The following is a 21,836-nucleotide window of genomic DNA, read 5'->3' as shown; positions in this document are numbered from 1 at the left end:
AAAAGAACTGAAAGATGAGTCAAAACAACAGCGGGGCGAATAATAATAAGAGTGAATAAGAGACAAAGGGTCAAAACTAGGGTAGCTGACAAAAAGCCCAAGTCAACAGAAAGAGCCTTATTTACATTTTATCCGTGCAACAGAAATATGTAAAGATTATTGAGTGTTAGAAAAAGAATACATTTATTAACATAAATATAAAAAAAGGAAAAATGCAACTTATACTGCAACTATATCTTGATATACTTGCTCCTTTTCCTTTGGTGTCACCTCTATTACATGATTCTTATATCTCTTCAATCTAATTTTATAATCCAAGGGAATATTGAGGATTGACTTGAGAAAACTTGTTCAGTTAGTTTAAGATGAACCAACAACTCTTCACACTCTTCACATCACACTGACAAACATTACAAAAAAACTGGATTTTCTTTTACATTTTCTCAGTTCAAATAGTTCTTCTTTTCACACAGAACAACTTAGCACTGCAGCTGCTCCAGTTGGAGTTACTTTGCTCCAGCAGTGGCACAAACAGAACATGTGAAACTGCTCCTAAAGAATTTATTACATTTTAAGTGTGAGGGGGAAGTGACTGAATTTAACACTAACTTTCCTCGTGGTTCACAGTGTTCGTTCTTGTGAAAATAAGCAACCATGACTTATCTTTAAGTGTAGCAGAGACAGAGCAAGTTTTCATCTGATATGTTTTCTTCAAACTAAAAGAAAGGAGGGTTTCAGGAGAGTTTTGACTCTCAAACAATGCATGCTGGGAAGTCTGCTAATATGCTAATCATGTTTCTTTTCTTTTAATGTTTCTGAGTTTAATGAGTTGATTGAATTCTGCACAGTATATCCACTGCATTCATCATTTCAAACCAACGGACTTCAAGTAAGAAGAGCTCATGTACTGAAGGATTCTGAAAATAAACACTAGATATTTTACTGACCTGAATAAATAAAACTTGTATATTTATTTTAAGTTAATGAGAAAAGATTAACTGATTCCACAATTTTTTGGCATATGTTTTTTATACAGAAGCATGTACTGTCAGCCCCTGCCTCTAATAAACATGTTATGTGTAGCAGTCTTTAAGCCAATGCCCACATCTAAACATTTTATAAAGAAGCCTTGTTTTGTATTTAATCATTCCCATGTGCCATCTTTAAAACATTCTGTTATGTCTCCACTCCAATGAGATGGAAATTATTCAGCAATAGTTGCTTTTGTTATCACAGTCTCCAAGTTGGTAATGATAATGTTTCTGAAGTTATCTGCACCAAGCCATGCTGTCTTTCTCTGAACTAACTCAGACTAATCTAAAAACAAGTTAAATTACACCTAAATTGTTGTGTTCTTACAGAAATGGGAGGTCAAGTGAATTGGCTGTGATTGTTCACATCTTCTTTGAATAACATGGTTGAAAATACATTCAGCATCAAGGTGCTGTGTGGCCCTTTATTTTTTAAGTGGATATTTCATTTTACTTTTGAAGCAGTAGGACCAGCTGTAAGTGTAAGACCATAAGAGTTAAACAGTTATACTTGTAATTCAATGCATTATAGAAATTCACTCACAGTGACACAGCAAACCAATGCAGTATTATGTTGACAAAGTAAAACTAAACATTGATAAGCGCTGACTGCTGTGATTACAACAATCCTCCTCCGACTTAAAAAAAACTGGGTTATCTTTGTTGCTGCTATTCACACCACATACAAAACACCCACTCGCTCCACTGCCAGCCTTCCAGCTCTACTTCCTCCACCCCAAAGCAAACTTTTCTCTCATCCATCTCTCCGCCCCTTTCCTTCCCCTGTCTCTCCACTATCTCTGTGTGATTCACTGGAGCTGTGCAGTTGTTAATTACAATAGAAGTTATGAGTGCTGGAGGGAAGGATTAGCATGTGGCACATAGCGAATTTAGCATGTGGGGGGAGGGATTAGGCGGTAACACACAGAGGTATTATCACTGGGCTTTTTGCAGAGTACAGTTATGATTACAGACGCATTGTCCTGCCTAATCCAGCAGGCCTGTCTGTGCATGAACGTGTGTGTAGGTGGGTGGGTGTGTGTGCGGAGAGATGATGTCTAGATGTGTCAGGGTCAGTGTTGGTGTGATAACACCAGATTGTCACTCATAATTCACTAATTCATTAATACAGTATAGCATGTTACAGCCTGTAGAGCACCACTTTAATCCAACTTAAAAGATGTATGTGGAACTAAAAATGACCATAGGCAACTTATCTACACACACACATAACACACAGGACAGGCGCTTAATACCCACACATGAGCGCAACACAAATACGTCATACTAGCTCAGCAAACTAATACCGAAGACAGATGGAGAGGAGAGGGAGAGGGATGAAGAGACGGCAATCGACAGAGGGGAGGGAAAGGAGTGAGGGAAAACCCGAGGAAAGGATAGATGGGGGGAGCAAGTACAGAAAGAGAACAGCCGAGCTGCATCTCTGAGAGGAGGAACAGGAAAAAGGAGAACAACAAAGCAACACTTAACATGTCCGCCATGAATTATGAACTCACTGTCTCAGCAAATCAGTCACAAATGTCACCCTGTTCTGATTTATAATTGCAGTTCCCCCCCCTGGACCAATCAGTAAAAATGTTCAATGCTGCAATCAAGCAGTGAGATACTTGGTTTCCTCGGGGTTGGCCAAATCAGATATTTTGCATGACACACGGGCGAGGAAATAAGTGGTGACTAACAATGCTGTGGCACATCAAATAATTTAATAAAAACTTAATTGCTCCTCTATGACTGATGGCTGAATTTTTTAAATGTGCAATGAGTCACACAATTAACTTGGGAATTGTTCAGTCCTATTTAAATTTAAGAGTCATTTCATGGAGACAATTAATCAAACATTGCCAACTTAAGGCAATTAGTATTATTGCAAAAATGCTTGAGTTCAAAATATTGTTTTTGTCAGCAAAGTTTCTTTATCTAGATTCCAGTCCCACATTTACAAGCTGACAAAATGTAGCTTAAGTACGAACATTTATAAATCAAAAATTCATGCCTTTATTTCAAGCCGACTTGTTAACTGAAAAGCACTTTTTACTGGTCTACTGAAAAAAACAACTGAGAGACTTCAGCTCATTCAGAAATCTGCCGCTCAGCTGTTAACCAGAACAAAGAGGAGGGAGCACATTAGTCCAGTTTTAGCTGCTCTGAGCTCTTCTTGTCAACATTTAGAATTCATTTTAAGTCCTTCTTAGAGACTAAGCGCTTAATGTCTAGAACCAAGTTACATCGCTAGCTCTGTTGTTCCCTACTTCCCTCCAAGAACTCTGCAATCATCTGCTGATGAGTAAATAAGCCTTTGTCAGTTCCACACCAAAGCTACCTATAGATACCAGGGAGGCCAGCTTGCTAAATATTTTTTTTTAAAAAGTTAAAAACTTATCTCTTCACTTTAGCCTTTAACTGGCAGTGACTCCCTAATATATTTTCTATTTTCATCCATATTTTCTTAATTTTTATCTTAATTGTAGTATTATTATCAAGCAGCTTTTATCCATATGAACATGCATTCTATTTATTCTATTCTCATTTGATCTCATTTTTATAAGTAGGTTTTATTTTTCATCTTATTTTATATTAATTATGGCAGGTTTATTATGTTATTACAACCTATTTGTCATTATTTTATTTTTATTATAACCAGATATTCTGTCCTTGTATCATGAGGAAAGATCTGATGAGATGTCATTACCAAAATAAGACAACAAAATTAGAAGAAGAAAAAAACAGATACTGTGATAAGCGGGAAAAAGGATGTGAAAGGAAATAGAGCTGAACAACTATTGAACTGCAATTATTTTGAGTGATATTATAATTTTTTCTGATCAATTTTACATGACATGATTTGCATTGAAAAACAAAAAAACACATCTACAGTATGACAATATTTAATTGAAATTGGTATTTTGACCCAAATTACACCTTTAACAAATATTTCAATAAAAAATAATTAATGTGTTCAGCCCTTATAGACAACAAACGCAATCTCATACTAAGATCCTTATTGCAACCAATGAGGAAAGATTTTTAGATTAGAAAATATTCTTTTTTTTAATGTAACAAAGTAAATGTACTTTGGTGGGAAAATATCTGAAATAAAAATTTAAGAGGAGAAATGAAGGAAAGAGAAAAGGTGAGATTTTAAAGATGAGGAATGGAAAGAAAGAGGACAAGGGGAGGATAAAACGAGGAGAAATATAGAACAGAGCAGGTGCTCGAGGGAAAGGAAAAAGAAACAGATACAACTGATGCACCAGACTACAGGGAAGTAATGAAAGCTATAAGGCGTGAAGGACAGAAAGAAGGTGAAGGAAAGAGCAAAATCTGGTACAGCGTGCCTTACATATTTTGCAAGTAAACATCACACGCTCCTAATAGACTTTGCATGAACACGAAGCCAGTTTGACAAGCTAATAAATCTTCAACGCTGCCTATTTAACTATTAATGACTGCTAGTCTTGATGGTGATGATGACGGAGCCTTACAGATGCACCTACAGTGCTGGTGGCTGCCTTGAATACCCGATTCTCTGTTGGCATGACAAGGCCTCGTAGGAGGAAAAATTTGATGTGAAAACTTTAGATGTGGATCAAGTTGAAGTTGTCGGCTGCAGGTAGTTGGAGGATGGCAGATAGAGGAGGAGAGAGAGAGAGAAGGAGAGTGAGATTTATCGGTTCGGAGATACCCAGGGGAGGTTGGCGACTGGAGCTCAGTCAATCCAGGAGCAGTGGAGCGATAATGTGATGCATGCACACACACACACACACACACACACACACACACACACACACACACACACACACACAGAAGAAGTATGCTTAAATGTATATGTGTGGGCTTGTGTGCACTACATATGCACATAAACACACACACACATATTCACCCACTTAGGAAACCACGCTAATGCATCTACACAAATCCACACACGCTCTATAAATAAATAACAACCACATCAATAAACAAACACACATTTAAACAAACAGAGCCCACAATGCCCTCTAGAAGATTAAAAAGGCAGACTTTCATTGACCGGTGGACTTTGAATGGCAAACACATACACACACCTAGAACTGCAATAATTAAAGGACCTGTGTGTAGGATTTAGCGGCATGTAGTGGTGAGCTTACAGATTGCAATACATCATCTGACTCTCCCTTCCAAGTGTGCAACAGCAGTCATTCCTACAATATTATCGTAATATCGATATCAAGGTATCTGGTCCAAAATATTGGGATATTTGATTTTGGCCCTAATATAAATATAATGCATAAAAATATTTTTTGTTGCAGCCCTAGACATACCAATACACACACACACACACACATTTAGATCCCCTCTTAATTCAGTTGTACCACCACTAATGCACCTCTCCTAACAGAGGCAGACAACCCATAAAATTTTAATGCATAAACTTTGCATTCATATGTGAACAAGCACTAAATTACAGACATAATTGTGTCTTACTGACCTGCACACATGCAAACACAGAGCACACACAAGTACTCAATCCACCCATAGACCCAGCACATAACACAACTGTGGATCACGTCTCTGATCTGTCAGCATCAACTTGTGCGCTGCGGTTATAAATGGTGTTTACACTTATCGTATGGTGCAGCTCTCATCTCAGCACAGTGGGTGTCATAAGTCTCTCCTGCAGGAACTTTGTCTGTGTGGTGTTTCGTTGGCTGCCCATTCAGCAGCCCTGCCCTGTCATTAGCTCTCATTCGGACGATGCACTTCATCATCAATGCTTATTAGCAACGTTAGTGCTGTAATCAGCACTCTTTTCTCACTGAGCTGTCAAAAACGATTACCCTGGCAATGCACTACCACCGGGCTGTGTGTGTGAATGTGCGTGTGAAACTTCAAAATTTGCATCATTGTCGATCCAAAACCAAATTAGAGGTCTTTATCATAATGATCAGTACACAGAGACTCACTGGGAGTAGAGCATGCGTGAGCGGACGATGAACTTGAAGATGTACTCAAGGGCTTTGAGGGTTCGGAGGATGGGCTCGCACTGTTCCCCTCTGCTTGACACGTCCAGATACCTCTTCAACACCGACATCAACTTTCTGTGAGAGAATAATACGAGAGAGAGAAGAGCGAGAAGTGAAGAAAAGAAAACAACATCATGAGACAACAAAAGAAAAGATAAAGGAAAAAAGAAATCAGAATCATTCAGTTAGAATTGTCATTCCCTCTGATGTCCCGCAGGTTGGAAAGTTAATCACCAACTCCATTTTTCACTTCCATAGAGCAGAAAGACAGAGTGCAACAGAGTGAGAGTGAAAGATCGAGAGAGGGGAAGACTGGGAAGGAGGAGAGGGTGGAAAAATCGCAAAATAGTATTTCACACCTCAACAGATGTACCTTTCACACAGCTCACAGACATTTTTATTTGCCCTCAGATACATGATGAAAAAAAATCATTCTCCAGCACATGCCCACCCCACAGGCATCTTTAGACACACACACACACAGGAGTTGGAGAGAGGTGTGGGTGGCACAGAGTTCAGTCTAAGTTTACGACCTACCAGATCTCCTTCTGCGTTATCTCAACTAGCGTATTTATAACACATAAAACCATACTGTAGGCCTACACAGGGTGAAGACTTCTGGTCTTGTGATGGCTCCATTTCCATGAAGTGGCAATGGGGGATCACACACTAACTGGTTTAAAACTACCAAATCCTCTTAAACAATAAAAGTCCCCTTAAAAAATGAACTCTAATCTGGCCCCACTGCCATCAGGGTGGCCTTGAAAATATTACTGACGTTATTACCATTCAGTCTTCCCTGGTTTTGTTTTGGTGCACGGAGGATTTATTCTTTTTTATAAGCAAAAGATAGGGAGTTTAAAATGTAGTGAGAGGGAGTTAGAGAGTTTTACATAACAGCCCCCGGGCTGACAGGCGTTAAGCTGCAGTGACCCTCTTAAAGAGGGTGAACACCAACACACTGGCAGCCGAGGGATGGAGGAGTGATGGTGGAGAGACAGATGAAAAGATCGAGTGAAGACCAGACAGGAGGAGAGAAAAGCAGTTCAGAAAGGGGGAGAGTGGCAGGGATAATTGGGCAAAGGACGCCGAGAGGAGGAGGAGGAGAAGCAGTTAGAGGGAAGCAAGAAAAGATTCAGGGGGAAAAGAGTCAGTCAGACTTGTTTTTAATTTCCTAACTGAAGCTTTGGCAATGCAAACAAATGTTTTCTCTAGCGCCCACTGAATCAAGAGAAGTGAATTATCAGAGAGTTAGAAGCAGACACAAGTGTTTGGGGAGCATGGCTGAGTGCTTTAGCTGCCGCTCCGCAGAGAGGCAGGGTTAAAGCTCTGGCTAGCTGAGTGTACAGTGAAGTAGCGCACTCTAATCCTGTTCAGTCAAGTGCTCCAAAGGCCAGCACACACACACTGACCTCCGGTGGCAGCTGGATACAGTGCAGTATTTAGTCAGTTAACATTAGGTCGTCAGGTTGCATTTAAGCCACCACAATAGACTTAACATTTGCATATCTTTGTCGTGGAGAATGGATACCTGACAGGATCATGTATGCATTTCTTGTACTATGCTTTAAGCTGCTCTGTCCAACAGTTTAGGAACCAGAAAACAGTGTGTTTGTTTGCCTTGATGACAAAGGGATATTGAGATTATCTGAAGGGATTTAAAAGATTTCTTAACTCCCAAGAGATGGGAGACTTGCCTCATAAAAGATCACTTAATCCTTCATTTGAAATGCAAACTAGAACGCTGCATGTTGACATGAAGTCTAACACTGTCCTTACACATCCTCCTAAGGTCACACCTAAATGAAGGCTCAGCTCATATTTTATGGAGCCCACAGTAAAATTATTTAAACTTTAGAGAGCCAGTCACACTCAGTGAGTTTAATTGATAATAAAGCCTCCTGTGGCAGATTCAATAAGGAGATGCCACTGCATTTTTAAATCATTAACAGGATTGTTGCAGTGGCATACTGATTTGTGACTGACCTTTTTGCTTATTGGAGAACTTATGAAGAGCAAAAGGACTTTTTTCAAGCATCTATGTAACTCTTATTATATTATATTCTTATAAAGGTCATATGTTGCCAGCCTATAATTTTTATATGGTCTTGTTGCTTTTTTCCCCAGAAGGAATGTGTAAAATATAAATTCAGATTTATATATCTTTGTCAGAAGTGTTCGAATGAGAAAAAAGGTGTAGAAACTTTGTTATATATATGAAAAAGTGATGCAAGACATGACTGTCATTCAGTCGTCCGTATTCGTTGACTTGCTATTTAGCTAATATTTCACGTGTTTTCAAGGTTTATTTCATTTGATTTGTATTTTAGTTCAATAACTTATTTGCATGCAAGCCACGTAAATGTTATACAAGATTTATAATGGACTGGAGCTTCTAATACATATATGGTGAAGGTTTGTTGGTACGTTAACTAAACCGTGACAATATGTTAACTAAATTAAATCTGAGCCTGTTGGCTATCGTTATTAGTTACTGATAATCAACCTTGTTGTTAAATGTTTTAATAATAAGTCTATAATAATCAACAGTGTTTGTAAACTTTTTATTGAATATGTAAAATCCTGACAATTTTAGTTATTTGCCCTGTCAGTCATCATAAAGCAGCCTCGGACTGAAACAAAAGTAAGAGAGAAGGAATTAAGAATACAAAAAATACAAATTATTTTGTTAACAGTATTTATTTATCCCTTTAGCCCTGTAAAATGTGCTTCATCATCTTTAGATAATATTTGGAGACCAATAAGAATAATAAGAATAATAAGTTGTTCTGTATTCTTTTGTTTTGTTAGAAGCACCTCTTCATCAACGCTCGAAGGTCATAGATATGTTGGATTTTATGAGCTTCTCCATGCACAGTAACAGAACAATGGTATGACATAACAATCCTTCCCTCTTTTTTAGGTTCCATACTGTCATTCAGGAAACTCATTAAACATTACAGAAAGACATGAAATGAGATGTGAGACGTGTTCCTGGATGTAACAGTAACATTTTATAATAGTAATCATGTTTAAAGAATAGTACATTTAAACAGTTAATAGTTATTTCAATGTTAACAAATAATTATGTTCACTTATTATGAGTAATGCTATTATTTATCTTATTTTATCATTAGTTTTTGTATTTTTTAATGATTGCCAAATGATTTATGCAAGTCTTTAAGAAATCATTAGAGATGGACCATTATATGCAATCTGTATCCAGATACGTTCCAGATTTAAAAACAAAAAAGATCTGCCTGACCACATCTGGAGGTAGTCTGTCGGCTTGCACTGTGTTCAGATCTTAATACAACAATCTGGATTAACACATAGATCCCATTTTAATACCAGGTGCGAATGGATTAGGTTAATGGTTAATAATTAGTTAGTAAACCATTTAGAAACATTATTTGGGTGGCTATAATAAAGTTGCAATTGATGATAATGATACCTTACAGAACTGATATGAAGTAGTTTTTGTGCCTTTATCTTGAAACTCTAAACAGAAAATAAAATACAAATGTTATTTAAAAATTTGTTAACAACAAAATAACTATTAACTAAATGTTTATAACTATCAATTTACTATTTATTAATCATAGCTAGGCCTCACGATGGTGAAGTTTCATATCGGTTGATATCAATAATTACTGATTATGTAGTTTGTGACTGATTATCTCTTGTATACTCCAAAGGGTGGTAGTGACTTATGTGATAAAATGATTTTCTTGTGTTAACACTAGACGATATAGAGAAAATAAAATATCACAATATTTTTTACCTAATACATCAATATTGATATTGCAACAATATTGTAAGGAAGACTATTGGTGCTTTTACAAAATATTCACACAATTAGATTTTTTTAAAAATTATCCTAAGATAATGTAACAGAGCAGCTAGAACACTCTGGTAAGTCTAGAAATCCATAATTTTACTATAATGCAGCCTTTCAAATCAGGAAAAGACAACACATCTGACATATCATGATGCGACAAGATCCAAAATCTATCACAATATCTGGTCTCATATCGCAATATAATATAATATTGATATATTGCCCAGCCATAGTCATAGTTATAAAGTGTTACCAAAGTCACCTACTTGTAGGCCAGTGTAGCACTGAAATGCTGCTTGATGTAGGCCTCCAACACTGTGTTGAAGTGCTGAAACTTTCTGTCAGCAATCAGGCCAATGATGTATATCTGGCAGACAGGAGGGAAAAACAAAGAGACAGTTATTTGTTTACACGGCAGCAGACATTTACAATGCAGATAAGAAGTTATGTACAATCATCTGATAGACATGTTTATTTGGAAAAAGATGGACAGGTAGACACAGAGATGTCAGACTCGATACACACACAGACAGCTTGTCAAGAAATCAGCTGCGCCTGTCGACAAGGCTCACACACAGTCACACACACACAAGCTTTTGCTGGGTAAACACACACACTCACCAATGCATCAAACACGAGGATGTCGTAGTCGTCGGTCTGAGAGTGTTCCATCATGATGTTAAACAAAGCGTCCAGAGTGTCCTGCAGAAACTACACACAGACAAAGGAGACATCTGTTGAGACCATACATGCGTCAGTCCACACGCTTATGCAGAGACACACTTGTATTCACTGCACTGACCTTGACCACCTCTTCTCCATCAATGATTTTGAGTTTCTCCAGGTTTTCTTTGAGGAGTTCAGGTCGAGTCCTCCACTTGAGCAGCCCCAGCAGACCCACTAGAGACAAGAGACACACAGAGAACTTTATTTTCTGCTCAACTGTCTAAACCGTACATACACGTATTGTCTTGCTTAAGGCTGGATGCTGATCAAAGCTATTATAATGGAAATGTCTCATAGTTGACAGTGTTCATTCTCTAAATTGTAGTTTTTTTGCTTTCTGTCCTTGAACATTTGACAATGTGTGTTGCACAGAATATATAAAAACTGCTAAACTGAATTTACCTGTCTGTGACTTTTCACTTTTATACAATGTGAAAGATAAAAAGTGGAAGTTGAGAAGTTGTCACACTATGTTCACGTAGGAGCTGAAACAATTAAATTCAGTTCTGACTCATGGGAGCCCCGCCGAGTGAACAGGGAAACAAATTTTAAAAAACTAATTTTGAGATGGTCACAGGACAGAAGGCAGACCCAGTGTGTGTGATGGATGGACAGTGTGATGGATTTAGTGGCATCTAGCATTGAGCTTACAGATTGCTTACAGATTTCGCCTCACCCTCCCCTTCCTAGACTGTAGGAGAACCGACGGTGGCTGTAAAACTTGTGCTACACATATAATCAGGGAAGTGGGCCTGCAAATATAAATGGCTCATTTTAAGGTAATGAAAACACAACAATTCTTATTTTCTGGTAATTATACACTGATGAAAAGTATATATAACTACATAATGAAAAGCTATGAATATTATATTTAATTTTACAGGCAAAGGTAAAAGTAAAGGTCAAGTTTATTGTGATGATATGAAGTGGCCAGCTACTGTACAGCACCTGGAGACCAACTGCAGACCTAAGCTAGTACTTTGGTCAGGGGTACATTTCTACCATATTCTGCCAATAAATCCCCATAAATCTTCCACAATGGACCCTTAAATTGTATTTAGGGTAGTTTGGGAAAATATGTTAGAGCCATACATGAAATAAAATTTGATAATCATCTATTTGCTGCTTTTCTCTGTTTTATATTAATGTAAATTTGATATGTTGGGGTTATCTGTATACAGTATGTATACTTAGAACACAGTTCTTCTTCAAATATGTCACTTATATCATATGTCATTTATGTTAAAAAAGACACTTTTCAATTATTCAATTATTGTCTGACTGATAAGCAACAACAAGTTAGCAATTTGTCAAGTGATGATTTGTCATGTGGACAGTCCCTGTTCCTCAGCTTAGTGAGACTTTCAGCTGAACATTCAAATCCACAGTTTCTGTCATTAATTCTGCTACAGTTTGACATGGGGCAGATTTCCACGTCTCTGCAGGCTTGCCCGCTAGAAGCTCACTGCTTCTCCTGTCCAATAATTTCTGACTCACCAAGCCAAGCCGCACATCTGGTGGGTGGCCCCAAACAACACTGTGTGCCTGCATGCCTGAGAGCCTTTGTGTGTGTGTTAATGTGTGTGTGTGTGTGTGTGTGTGTGTGTGTGTGTGTGTGTGTGTGTGTGTGTGTGTGTGTGTGTGTGTGTGCGCCATACAGGTGATTAATACTGCAGGATAATGTTCATTATAGTGATGGACTGGTTTCCTCAGCAACAGCTGTTGCACTGCACCTGTGTCTGATGCACCTTACTGTCTGGAGTGTGCATGTGTGTGTGTATGCAGTTGTAGATGTGGATGTGCATGTGTGTGTGAGTGTGTCTGCTTGTGTGGCTGTCTGCCAGAGTGCGTAGGACAAAATGGCTACACTCACCTCTAATAAAAACCTATGTAACACACAGTTCTTTCCATGGTTTGCTTACTATCCTATGACCAAATAACACACACACACTTGTAGTTCTGGCACCATTAACCTAATTAAAATACTGCTGACTCACTGTTAATTGGCTAGACGTCGCCTTTACCCTGACCCTTACCTCACGTCATCCCTAAGCTACTGTCATCCTGACTCAACTTTTCGCCCTGAATCTAAAAAAACAAAGAGGCCAGAAAAATGTTACCTGCATTTCACAACCAACTGTATGGGTTTTCTGTGGAAAAATCTGAAATTCCCAAATATTCAGCACATGTAAATACAGAACACACACAGATCCAGCAGTGTTTTCAGACTTAAGGGACCTTCTAAGTAGTGGATTTGTCCTCTAGCAATTTCACAGCCAACCGATGATTCATTGTCTCGGCCTGCCCTTATTACTCTGTTAAAAGAAGATGTTAATTAATATTTTTTGACGTGTCAGGTTTAATTTCAAACACCCTCACACTCCTCATAATTTCTGCCCTCACCTTTGTTCAGGTTTTGTGTGTCTATGTGTGTGTGTGGGGGGGTCTGAATGAAAATGAGTTGCCCTGTCAAGTCTCTAGAGCAGTTTAATATCAACACAATGTCACAAAGGAGCTATTTCAATACTGTAACATCTGTCCCACACATACACCTACCATTCTGGGTGAGTTTGGTGGAGCAGACCAGGGTGGAGATGGTGAAGCTGTCTCTCGAGCTGATTGACAAGCCCCCACTCCCAGACAAGTTGCTGGAGCTGCGGCTCAGCGCCGCCCCCTTGTGTGTGTCGCCATGGTGGTGGCGGGTTGAGGGCAGCGACAAGTAACAGCTCACATCCTCCATCCGCTTGCTGTCACCCTGAGAAGACAATGTGAGGGAGTCATTTTTAACCCAATAATGGTGATACACCAGTAATACTACAGCTTCGCTAATGATGGCACAGATGTTTGGTGTGTGTTGCAGCAGCACTGGGACAAGAATTATATTTCCAGTGTTTAGTCAAAATGTCTTGATGCAAATGTGAGAGTAGAAAACCGAGAGGCATTGGGGTTTTTGTAGACTTGCAGTGATTTATCAGGCCAGTCCAGAAGGGAAAAAAATGACAAACGATGATTGAAGTTGCCAGTTCCACAACAGTAATCCTCAGTGATCGCTACGCCTTATCTACTTCTGACTGAATTAACTTTGGTTTGTAAACTCATAACTCTGCAAACAGTGGGGCCAGAACAGGTAAAAAAAAAAATAAAAGCACAAACAAAAACAACATCAACTACTGGTGCAGCACTGTTCTTAATTACTAAGTGCTGAAAAGCGAGAGTAATCACATGGGAATGAAGTAAAAGATATATGAGAAAAAGAGACGACATTTCCCAGCCGTGACAGTGAGACTAGTATAGTTTTTACCTATTAAGCCTGTGTGCATCATGGCAAAATGTGGACCTTAAGACACCTACTGAAGCAAGAACTACCACAAATACAGTTAGGAGTATTTTTCTAGGTGTCTTTAAGTTTGTGGATAGATTTTGTCAATGTGATAGCATCATAAACTGTGTGAGATGCAGTCATAAAACTTGACAGGTGTATAGTTAAGATCAAAATAAAAGCTGAGTTCAAAGATGGGTGTAGTTCAAGCAAGGGTGCCAGAAGCAAAGGGGTAGGATCTGACCCTTCCCAAGCCCCTCTAACTAGTTAATCTACATCAACCACTGGCTAGCTGCTTAGCTAGCATTTTGCTAAATTGCTAAGTTTTAATGCTTTTACAGGAAAGGAGAAAGTTGACCAAGCTTGCTTAACTTAAGGATCCATTACAGAAAGTGATATTATGGTGGAAGATGGATATGGTCTCAATCAACATCAATATGCTCTCCAGTTTTCTATTTTGTTCATCCATTTTTGTTTGTGTGATGACACTTTATCTACTGTATATTATTCGATATAAATTCACCATCTTCAGGTCATAGATTCATTCAGGCCTCAAACCTCAATTCTGCCCTCTTTAATGCCAAACCAGTGAGTAATAATGAGTGAGTAAATGGATGGAAAATCAGGGAGTAAGAGATTGAAGCCATGAGTGGCACAGACATTGAGGGGAATGCAGGGATAACGAGAGATAATCGAGAAAGAGGGCACAGTGGGACCATCCATTTGGTCTTTGAGTGAATCACGAGTAATTAATCTTCATTGCGTTTGGCATTTAATCAATAAGGGGATTCAATCTTAGCTCTGGCTCATTTGGCAGGAAATCTATTTGGCTTCACTCAACCTGTCTGGGTGGCCATAATCTCCCGTCCAGACTCACTATATGTTTAGGTCTGCTTTGATGATGGTTGTGACTGATGATGACTTGAAATTCTTTCTCTGATACAGTATTAAAGTCTATCTGCCTTCTTCAGCCACGCTCTAGCCAAATAAACCAGTGCTTCAGTGATTTGTTAAGTCGACCTTTAATTTCTCACCATTATACGCATGTTGATGAAATACCTCCAGAATTGCATGGGGAATGGCATTGAGCTTTGGTGCAGTTGGAATAATCTTCCCCATTCATTCATGTCTGACCATGGATGATGAATCAAAAGAATCCTGTGCAGTGGTTTCATTATTTATCACCAATTAATGAGTTGCCACTTCCATTTAACATACTATTTAAAATGATTTCCTTTCTGAGTTGAGCTGTACTGTCCAAAACAGACTGGTCCAACAAAAGAGCTGTGACATTTTGACATCATAAAAGACTCACCATGTCATTTATCACTTTTACATTTGAGTAAGTCTGAATGCCTTGTGTGCTGATCTGCTATTACTACAGTTGCATAATGATATTTTGCAAACTGGTGGTCAAGGAAGACAGGATTTTTCTGTTTTCTTTCTGCAAAAGTTCTGTCTCTGACCTTGAAGACTATAAGGTCATGCAGCCCATCTTGTAGAACTGTTCCATCCTCCTTCATCAGACGCACGAAGGCCATGGCAAAGTTCTTCTCACTCTTGTCCTTGGCTGGAAACAAACATATAAACAGAAGGAGGGAGGGGGGGGTCAGGGGAGAAACACATCAGGGAAATAGAAAAAGGGGAAGGGAGGGTGAGGCATGTGAGGAGGAAAGACTGCTGATTTGTTTAATCAAGTGTGTGTAATGACGCCTTGGGTCATTTTCCAAATTGCCTCCAATCATTTCAGCCTTCTCAGTGTCACCTTATGCCCAGGGGATGAGAGGAGAGGAGAGGAGTTAAGGAGTGTGGATATATGCAGACAACAGACAGGCAGAGGACGACGGGCTGATACTCACACTCCTGGGAAGAGCGGTGTCTGAACATGAAGCGTAAATGAATTCTGTGCATTTCTTCCAGAGGGACTGCCACCTGGAGGACATATCTCATGTTGTTAAAGAATATAAAATAAAAGATGTCTTACAGTTTTTTAAAGGTGTACCATGACATCCTGGGTTTACTTTCTTCAAAGTAATGGGTGGAATGAGGTATGCATATGCTATAGCAGAAACCTCAAGAAGACTGAATGTGAAAGTGCCAGTAGCACTTTCTATGAAGGTCATGTCTATAATGCATTATAAGCACATTCATAAAACATAATGCATATATATAGGGTCATAAAATGATCTATAAATCATATCATTGTGTATGACAACTTATAACAAAGTTTATAAAGTACTATGTGTGTGGACACAACAGTGTTACAAGTTCAGCATTCATAGTGCTTTATACCTCCAATGCCAAACAGCACATAATTACTAACATAAATTTTGCCAGTTATAAAGATACATGGAGTTTAGAATCTGTTATGACACATTAAAGCAGTTTCTGAAATGGATTAATGTCTTATAAAAATCAATAATATGCTATGTAAAGTGACAGCACTATTTAAGGTTATTAGCAACTGTATCATACTATAACACAGTTATGAGGACTTACAAGAACTATTTGCTGGCTGCAAGTAAAGTGTAGGACAAAATAAATTACAATAATTATCATGCCACTGAATGTATTATGTCTTGTGAATTACTTAAATGCAGCCAATAGCTCCTCCAAACTTTGCTGCTTTTCTCCTTTAATCTGTTATGTTTTTTTGGCTCTATTACTGAAACACGGATCACCTACAAAAGAAATACAATCACAATAGAAAGCATAAGGTTTGGATTAAAGAGCAGCAGACCTTAAGACAATCAATGATGCACAAGGCATCTTTCAACCACCACCCAGATCGGCTGGATGCACTGCTGCAGACCACCTCAGGGGGGGAGGAGGTGAGTGGGGATAAGAGCCAACCTAACCCAGCTTGAATTTAAAGCTGCTCCTGGCTAATGTCCAGTCAGGATAACGTAACAGATGAAGTGAGACTCAGGTTAGCCAAGAAACAGGAAATCAGTGACTGTTGTGCCCACACAGAGAGACCTGCTCCAGATCCTGCATCAAGCTGTTGCACTTGAATGGGCAGACCAGGTCTGAGCTGATAGAAGTAACACGTCCGACACCGACAGGACGAGGGGAGGAGGACTCTGTATTTTTACATCAATGATGCTTCATGCTCAAATGCAGTCAGTTAATGTACAATGTTTCACTTTTTATGTAAAGACGTCAACCAAATTATCACCAACTTATTGCTGCTTTTTCCATTCAATCAGACACAAATTCAAAAAAAGCACCAGAGAATAATGTCCTTAGTGTATACATGTACATGTAGATATGTAAATAACCGCATATATTTGTTTTATTTAATTTTGTTTTAAAAATTTACCCTTTTCTACTTTGAATTTAACTAACTGTCTGTATATATGTTACTTCTGTGTGTATCTTGAAGAAACAACAACTCTGTTTTCATCATACAACCCTGTGTTGTGTAATGATAATGAAGGACCTTGATACTTTGATAATAGATCAAACCTTCATAAAAGTGTTACTGAAGTATCTGATATACATAGAAATAAGTAAAATTCCACCACTGACTATTTTTGCATTGTTAGTATCTCTATAACACATGCATGTACACGAATGCACACACACACACACACCTTAATTGTCTCCATCCAGCGGGGCTGTTTGACTTGGTAGTAGATGACGGATCTGTACTCACTGACCGCTTTATCCCCTGCTCCCAGACAGATGGAGTTCTAGAAAGAGGGAGAGAGAGAGAAAAAAATACTTGTCATATTGAGCTGAAGGATTTCATGTTTGTGTGCATGTGTGTGTATGTGTGCGTGCACATCCATGTATGCCTAAAATGGATTTTCACTCTGAGATAAAGCCGTGTCTATGTGGCCCTGACTATGAGAGGGTGAGTAAGCGCTTGATCAGTGCTGTGCTTGCTCACTGGCCCGTACCACCTCAATCTCTTAAACACTGCACATACGGTACACACATGCACGGCTATATCTGAAACACATACACACAAACCAATCCCTGTTTACACAAATCCCTTTCCTATCAAATGCACCAACGTGCTCCACATGAACTCATCTCTCCGTGCTTCTGACCTGAATGACCTTGCCCTCCTCGTCACAGACCCACATGATGACCTCCACGTTCTTCTGTGTCGTCTTGTTGTACTTGTCGAAGTCGCCGCTCTGTAAGGTGAGGTAGATGTCATTGCGAACATCTCCAGGCATAATGATCTCTGGAAAGCCCAGCTTGCGGGCCACCACGGTGCTGCGGTCCACCAAGTGAGGGTACTCTTTCCGGATCTGAACGATGTCCCCTACCAGAGCCTTCATGGTCACCCACAGACCTGGAGGGAATTGTGGGTAGAGGAGGAAGGAAGACTATGTATTAATGCTTGACAAGTATATATATTACAGTCCACAATTAATAAAAGGATCACTGTGTAGGATTTAGTGGCATCTAGTGGTGAGCTTACAGACTTCAAACACCTCATTTTGCTCTCCCCTTCCAAGCATGTAGGGGAACCTATGATGACCATGAAAAACATGACAGCCATTGGTTTGTTCTTTCTGGGCTACTGTGGAAACATGACAGTGCAACATTGTGCATTCTGTGGATGAGGACCCACACCATCCGTAAATATAAACAGCTCATTCTAAGGTAACAAAAAAGTCAGATTTTTAGGTGATTATACACAGTGATGGAAGAAGTACTCTGACCCAAAAATATCACGGTCTAAAAGTGGTTCATTACAAATACAATGCCAGAATTCAAAGTGTTCCTTCAAGCCACAACAAGAAACTTGATTTTGATTTTGTGTTGATTTTTAAGGCCCCAAGGGACAAAAGCACCAGTGTTTCCATTGCCATAACTACAAAATGTAACGTCTAAATTAAAATTATCTAAATAAAAATACCCTCCTTCCTCCTTTTAATCAGGCAACTTACTACTCACTGTAACTTTGCCTGGGAAAATGTACAAACAATCTTGTTTAATCTGATTTAAAGGAGAATCCAACCCAGTGAGTACTGGGTACATTAGGAAGTGCCATGTCATAAAAAAATATATCAAGATTTCCATGTTTTGTTAAGCAGTTTTCATTGTTTGCTTTAAAAAACAGTGCATATTCTTGTATTTAGACATCATGGGACTCAGAATATCAAGACTTGTAAAAAACTTAGTCAGATGACAGACTGGTGGCACATATCATCTGGGATATTTTACTGCCTGTGAATGGGTCATTAATCTAAGGAGTAATAATTTAACAAGATGATAGACACATTAAAGTAGTAGAGAAACAACTGTGTTTAATTGTGAGATTTCATTTTAAGTTGTCCATGATCAGAAAAGAAATTTCATCGTATCAATTGTTCGATATGTGATTTTCATTGGCTGTTAGTTTCTGATCGCTCTGCGGTAATTACACAAGCTTTCCTGTTCAATACCATACAGTGTCACAGGTCTGAAAGAGAGAAATAGTCTCCTGTTATAAGTCCATAATGGCCAAAGTTGATCACCAAAAACAACTTAGGAAAACACGGGGTATGTGCTGACCTCCGAGAGTTAAATTTAAGACTTCACTGCACTTTGACCAAATATTAATAAATTTACTCAGACAAATAGGTGCCACTCGAGGCTATTTTAAATTAGGGATCTAGAGAAGAGTTTGCATTTCTTTTTGCAGCAAAGTAAATTCAAATTAATGCAATATGAATAAATAAAGAATGTCAAGGCTCTGTACCATTAAAAAGGAATATAAAAAACATTTTATGATGTTTTCAGGACCTACAGAAACCCTGAAACACAATGCCTGAGAGCTGAGCTTAAAGTGAGACCCACTTTGTATAAAATTTGAGTGTTTACTTGAGGGGGAACATAATGTGAGAGTGTTCCAAGGTGAACCAGGGATGTGAAATTGTCTGCTGTTGTTGCGTGCAGACTAATCAATACTATAAAATTTGTGTCTGTTGTTCATGAAAGGGGTGTAAGACAAAGAAAGGATGAAGGTGTTATTGTAATAGGCAGAAATGTAGCCCTAAAGAATATGGGCTCTCACACAGCTCTCAGAGGAATTAGGTGGGAAAGCATAGACAAAAAATTGGACGGAAAAGTGAAAAAAGGGACAAACTATTTTAGATGGTTGGTGAAATCTAGACTATGACAAAAACCCACATTTTCAGGGCTAACCACACACCTACAGGGAATACTGTCTATATGTGTGTCAGTGTGTATGTGTGTACTGTGTCAGAAGCATCTCAAAGTGAGGGGAAGGAGAGATTAGGGGTGAGTAATGTTAAGAACAGTCATCCGACGGCCTCAGGTGCACCGTCCATATCTGCTCGTCCGGGTGCTCCTTTCATATCTGGGTTATGCCCAGGGCCTCCAGGAGTGGGTGAAAGATAAAAAGCTGAGCGATATAACAGTGTAGGCCAACACACAGGGTTACTCTACGTGGAACAAGACAGTGTCACACAGGGGCTGTCAGAGTCAGCCATAAACATGAGGTAGTGAGCAGCGAGACTGGAGGCTGGTGAGGGAGGAATAAAGGGTAAGTAATATGAAAACATCGGCTCAAGGGCGCATGCTATCCATCAGGATAATGACCTTCATTCTCACCCACGGAGCAGAGAGAAGAGGCGAGGATGCGATGAGAAATGGCCATTTGGTCTGACCACAAATGACTGCAGCGTGCACAGTCCATTGGGAACCTTCAGTGCATACAGGAGCACTAACAGCAGAATAGTCACACAGCTTCCACCAAGTCTGAGACTCTGGGCCTCCCCTTAGACAAAGCCTGGCAAAAGATGCCCCCCTGAGTTTGCTCACATATTTAGCTCAATTCCTGGATGTCTATGAGGTGATGATTGTGTTATTTGATGTTCTCAACCTAGGGATCAGGACCCACGAGGGAGTCACGAAGTCACGAGGGGTAGCCAGATGGTTGTGGAGAATAAAATAAAATATTGAGGCAATAAGAACTGGAAGCAGCTCCCGGCAACATCAGCTCTTTTATGACATTCAAGGGACAAGCGTTCAAAAATATGCAAAATACAGAAGTGCACCAGCCACTAATGGTTAAAACTATAAACCAGAACAAAAAAAAAAAAAAACAATTACCAACATAAACCATTGGAATCTGGACAGACACTCAAACACTAACAAAAATAACATTTGCATTTTGTAACATAAAGTAGCAAACATAGTCCAACACTAGGCATGATTGGAGAAGAGGGCTGTATTTTAATCTGGAGAATGTTTTTTTTAAATTACATCACCTATACCGGTGAAATAATTTGCCTTGGAATAGATTTAAAACAGTCATATTCTCCAAAACTACTGTATATTTTAACTCTCTTTAACTAAATTGCACACATTAGGCTATTCTGTATGATCTCCTTTTTATAACTGATGTAATATTTTTTTCACTTTCATTCTCTGATCCTCCCCTGAAACTGTTTAGAGCCCCCCTGAGGAGGCCCAACTCCTGTTTGGGAAACCTCTGGCTTACACTCTAGGAAACAGAAAGCAAACCCTGTAACTGTGGGACAGTACCTTGGCCGCCACTGTCTCCTCGTGATGCTGTTACTTTATTCAGCAAGGTATGAAGAAAGTCGTTCTCAGCAACAACCCTGTAAGCCAACAAACATACACACAAAATTACAAACACAGAGAAACTATTTAACCTTAAAATCGTTCAGATGCTGAAACTGTCTCACAAACATAAATTGCAAAATTGCTATTTTAATTACGAGAGGAATCTGTGAACAAAGATTTAAAGTGTCTTAAATGAGAACAGGAGGGAGAGAAGGAGATGAGGTGGAGTACTGGAGGAGGAAAATAGGACATACGGGAAGAAGGGGATGAAAAACTGCTTCTCCTCATCGCATTCGATCTTCCCTTTGATGAGATCACTAATGTCCATCACTGCCAAGGAA

The 21,836-nt window shown here is 39.1% G+C and overlaps 1 protein-coding gene across 1 annotated transcript in view; it reads right to left on the bottom strand.

Moving 5' to 3' along the window:
• The window catches only part of dock2 (dedicator of cytokinesis 2), a 135,446-nt gene that overhangs the window by 104,271 nt on the left and 9,339 nt on the right, over window positions 1-21,836 (bottom strand). The window contains exons 11-21 of the mRNA XM_084719135.1: window positions 21,750-21,825; window positions 21,454-21,530; window positions 17,997-18,247; window positions 17,535-17,633; window positions 15,798-15,870; window positions 15,405-15,508; window positions 13,176-13,374; window positions 10,696-10,793; window positions 10,515-10,604; window positions 10,160-10,260; window positions 5,993-6,127 (exon numbers count right to left, since the gene is read on the bottom strand). Coding sequence (XP_084575261.1) covers window positions 5,993-6,127; window positions 10,160-10,260; window positions 10,515-10,604; window positions 10,696-10,793; window positions 13,176-13,374; window positions 15,405-15,508; window positions 15,798-15,870; window positions 17,535-17,633; window positions 17,997-18,247; window positions 21,454-21,530; window positions 21,750-21,825 — 1,303 coding nt within the window. The remainder of the gene's footprint in view (window positions 1-5,992; window positions 6,128-10,159; window positions 10,261-10,514; window positions 10,605-10,695; window positions 10,794-13,175; window positions 13,375-15,404; window positions 15,509-15,797; window positions 15,871-17,534; window positions 17,634-17,996; window positions 18,248-21,453; window positions 21,531-21,749; window positions 21,826-21,836) is intronic.

The sequence above is a fragment of the Lutjanus erythropterus genome, chromosome 5 (assembly GCF_056507025.1).
Source record: "Lutjanus erythropterus isolate fLutEry1 chromosome 5, fLutEry1.hap2, whole genome shotgun sequence".
Lineage (NCBI taxonomy): Eukaryota > Metazoa > Chordata > Actinopteri > Lutjaniformes > Lutjanidae > Lutjanus > Lutjanus erythropterus.
The sequence above is the reverse complement of the archived record's forward strand: the minus strand, read 5'-3'. Positions and strand labels throughout refer to the sequence as shown.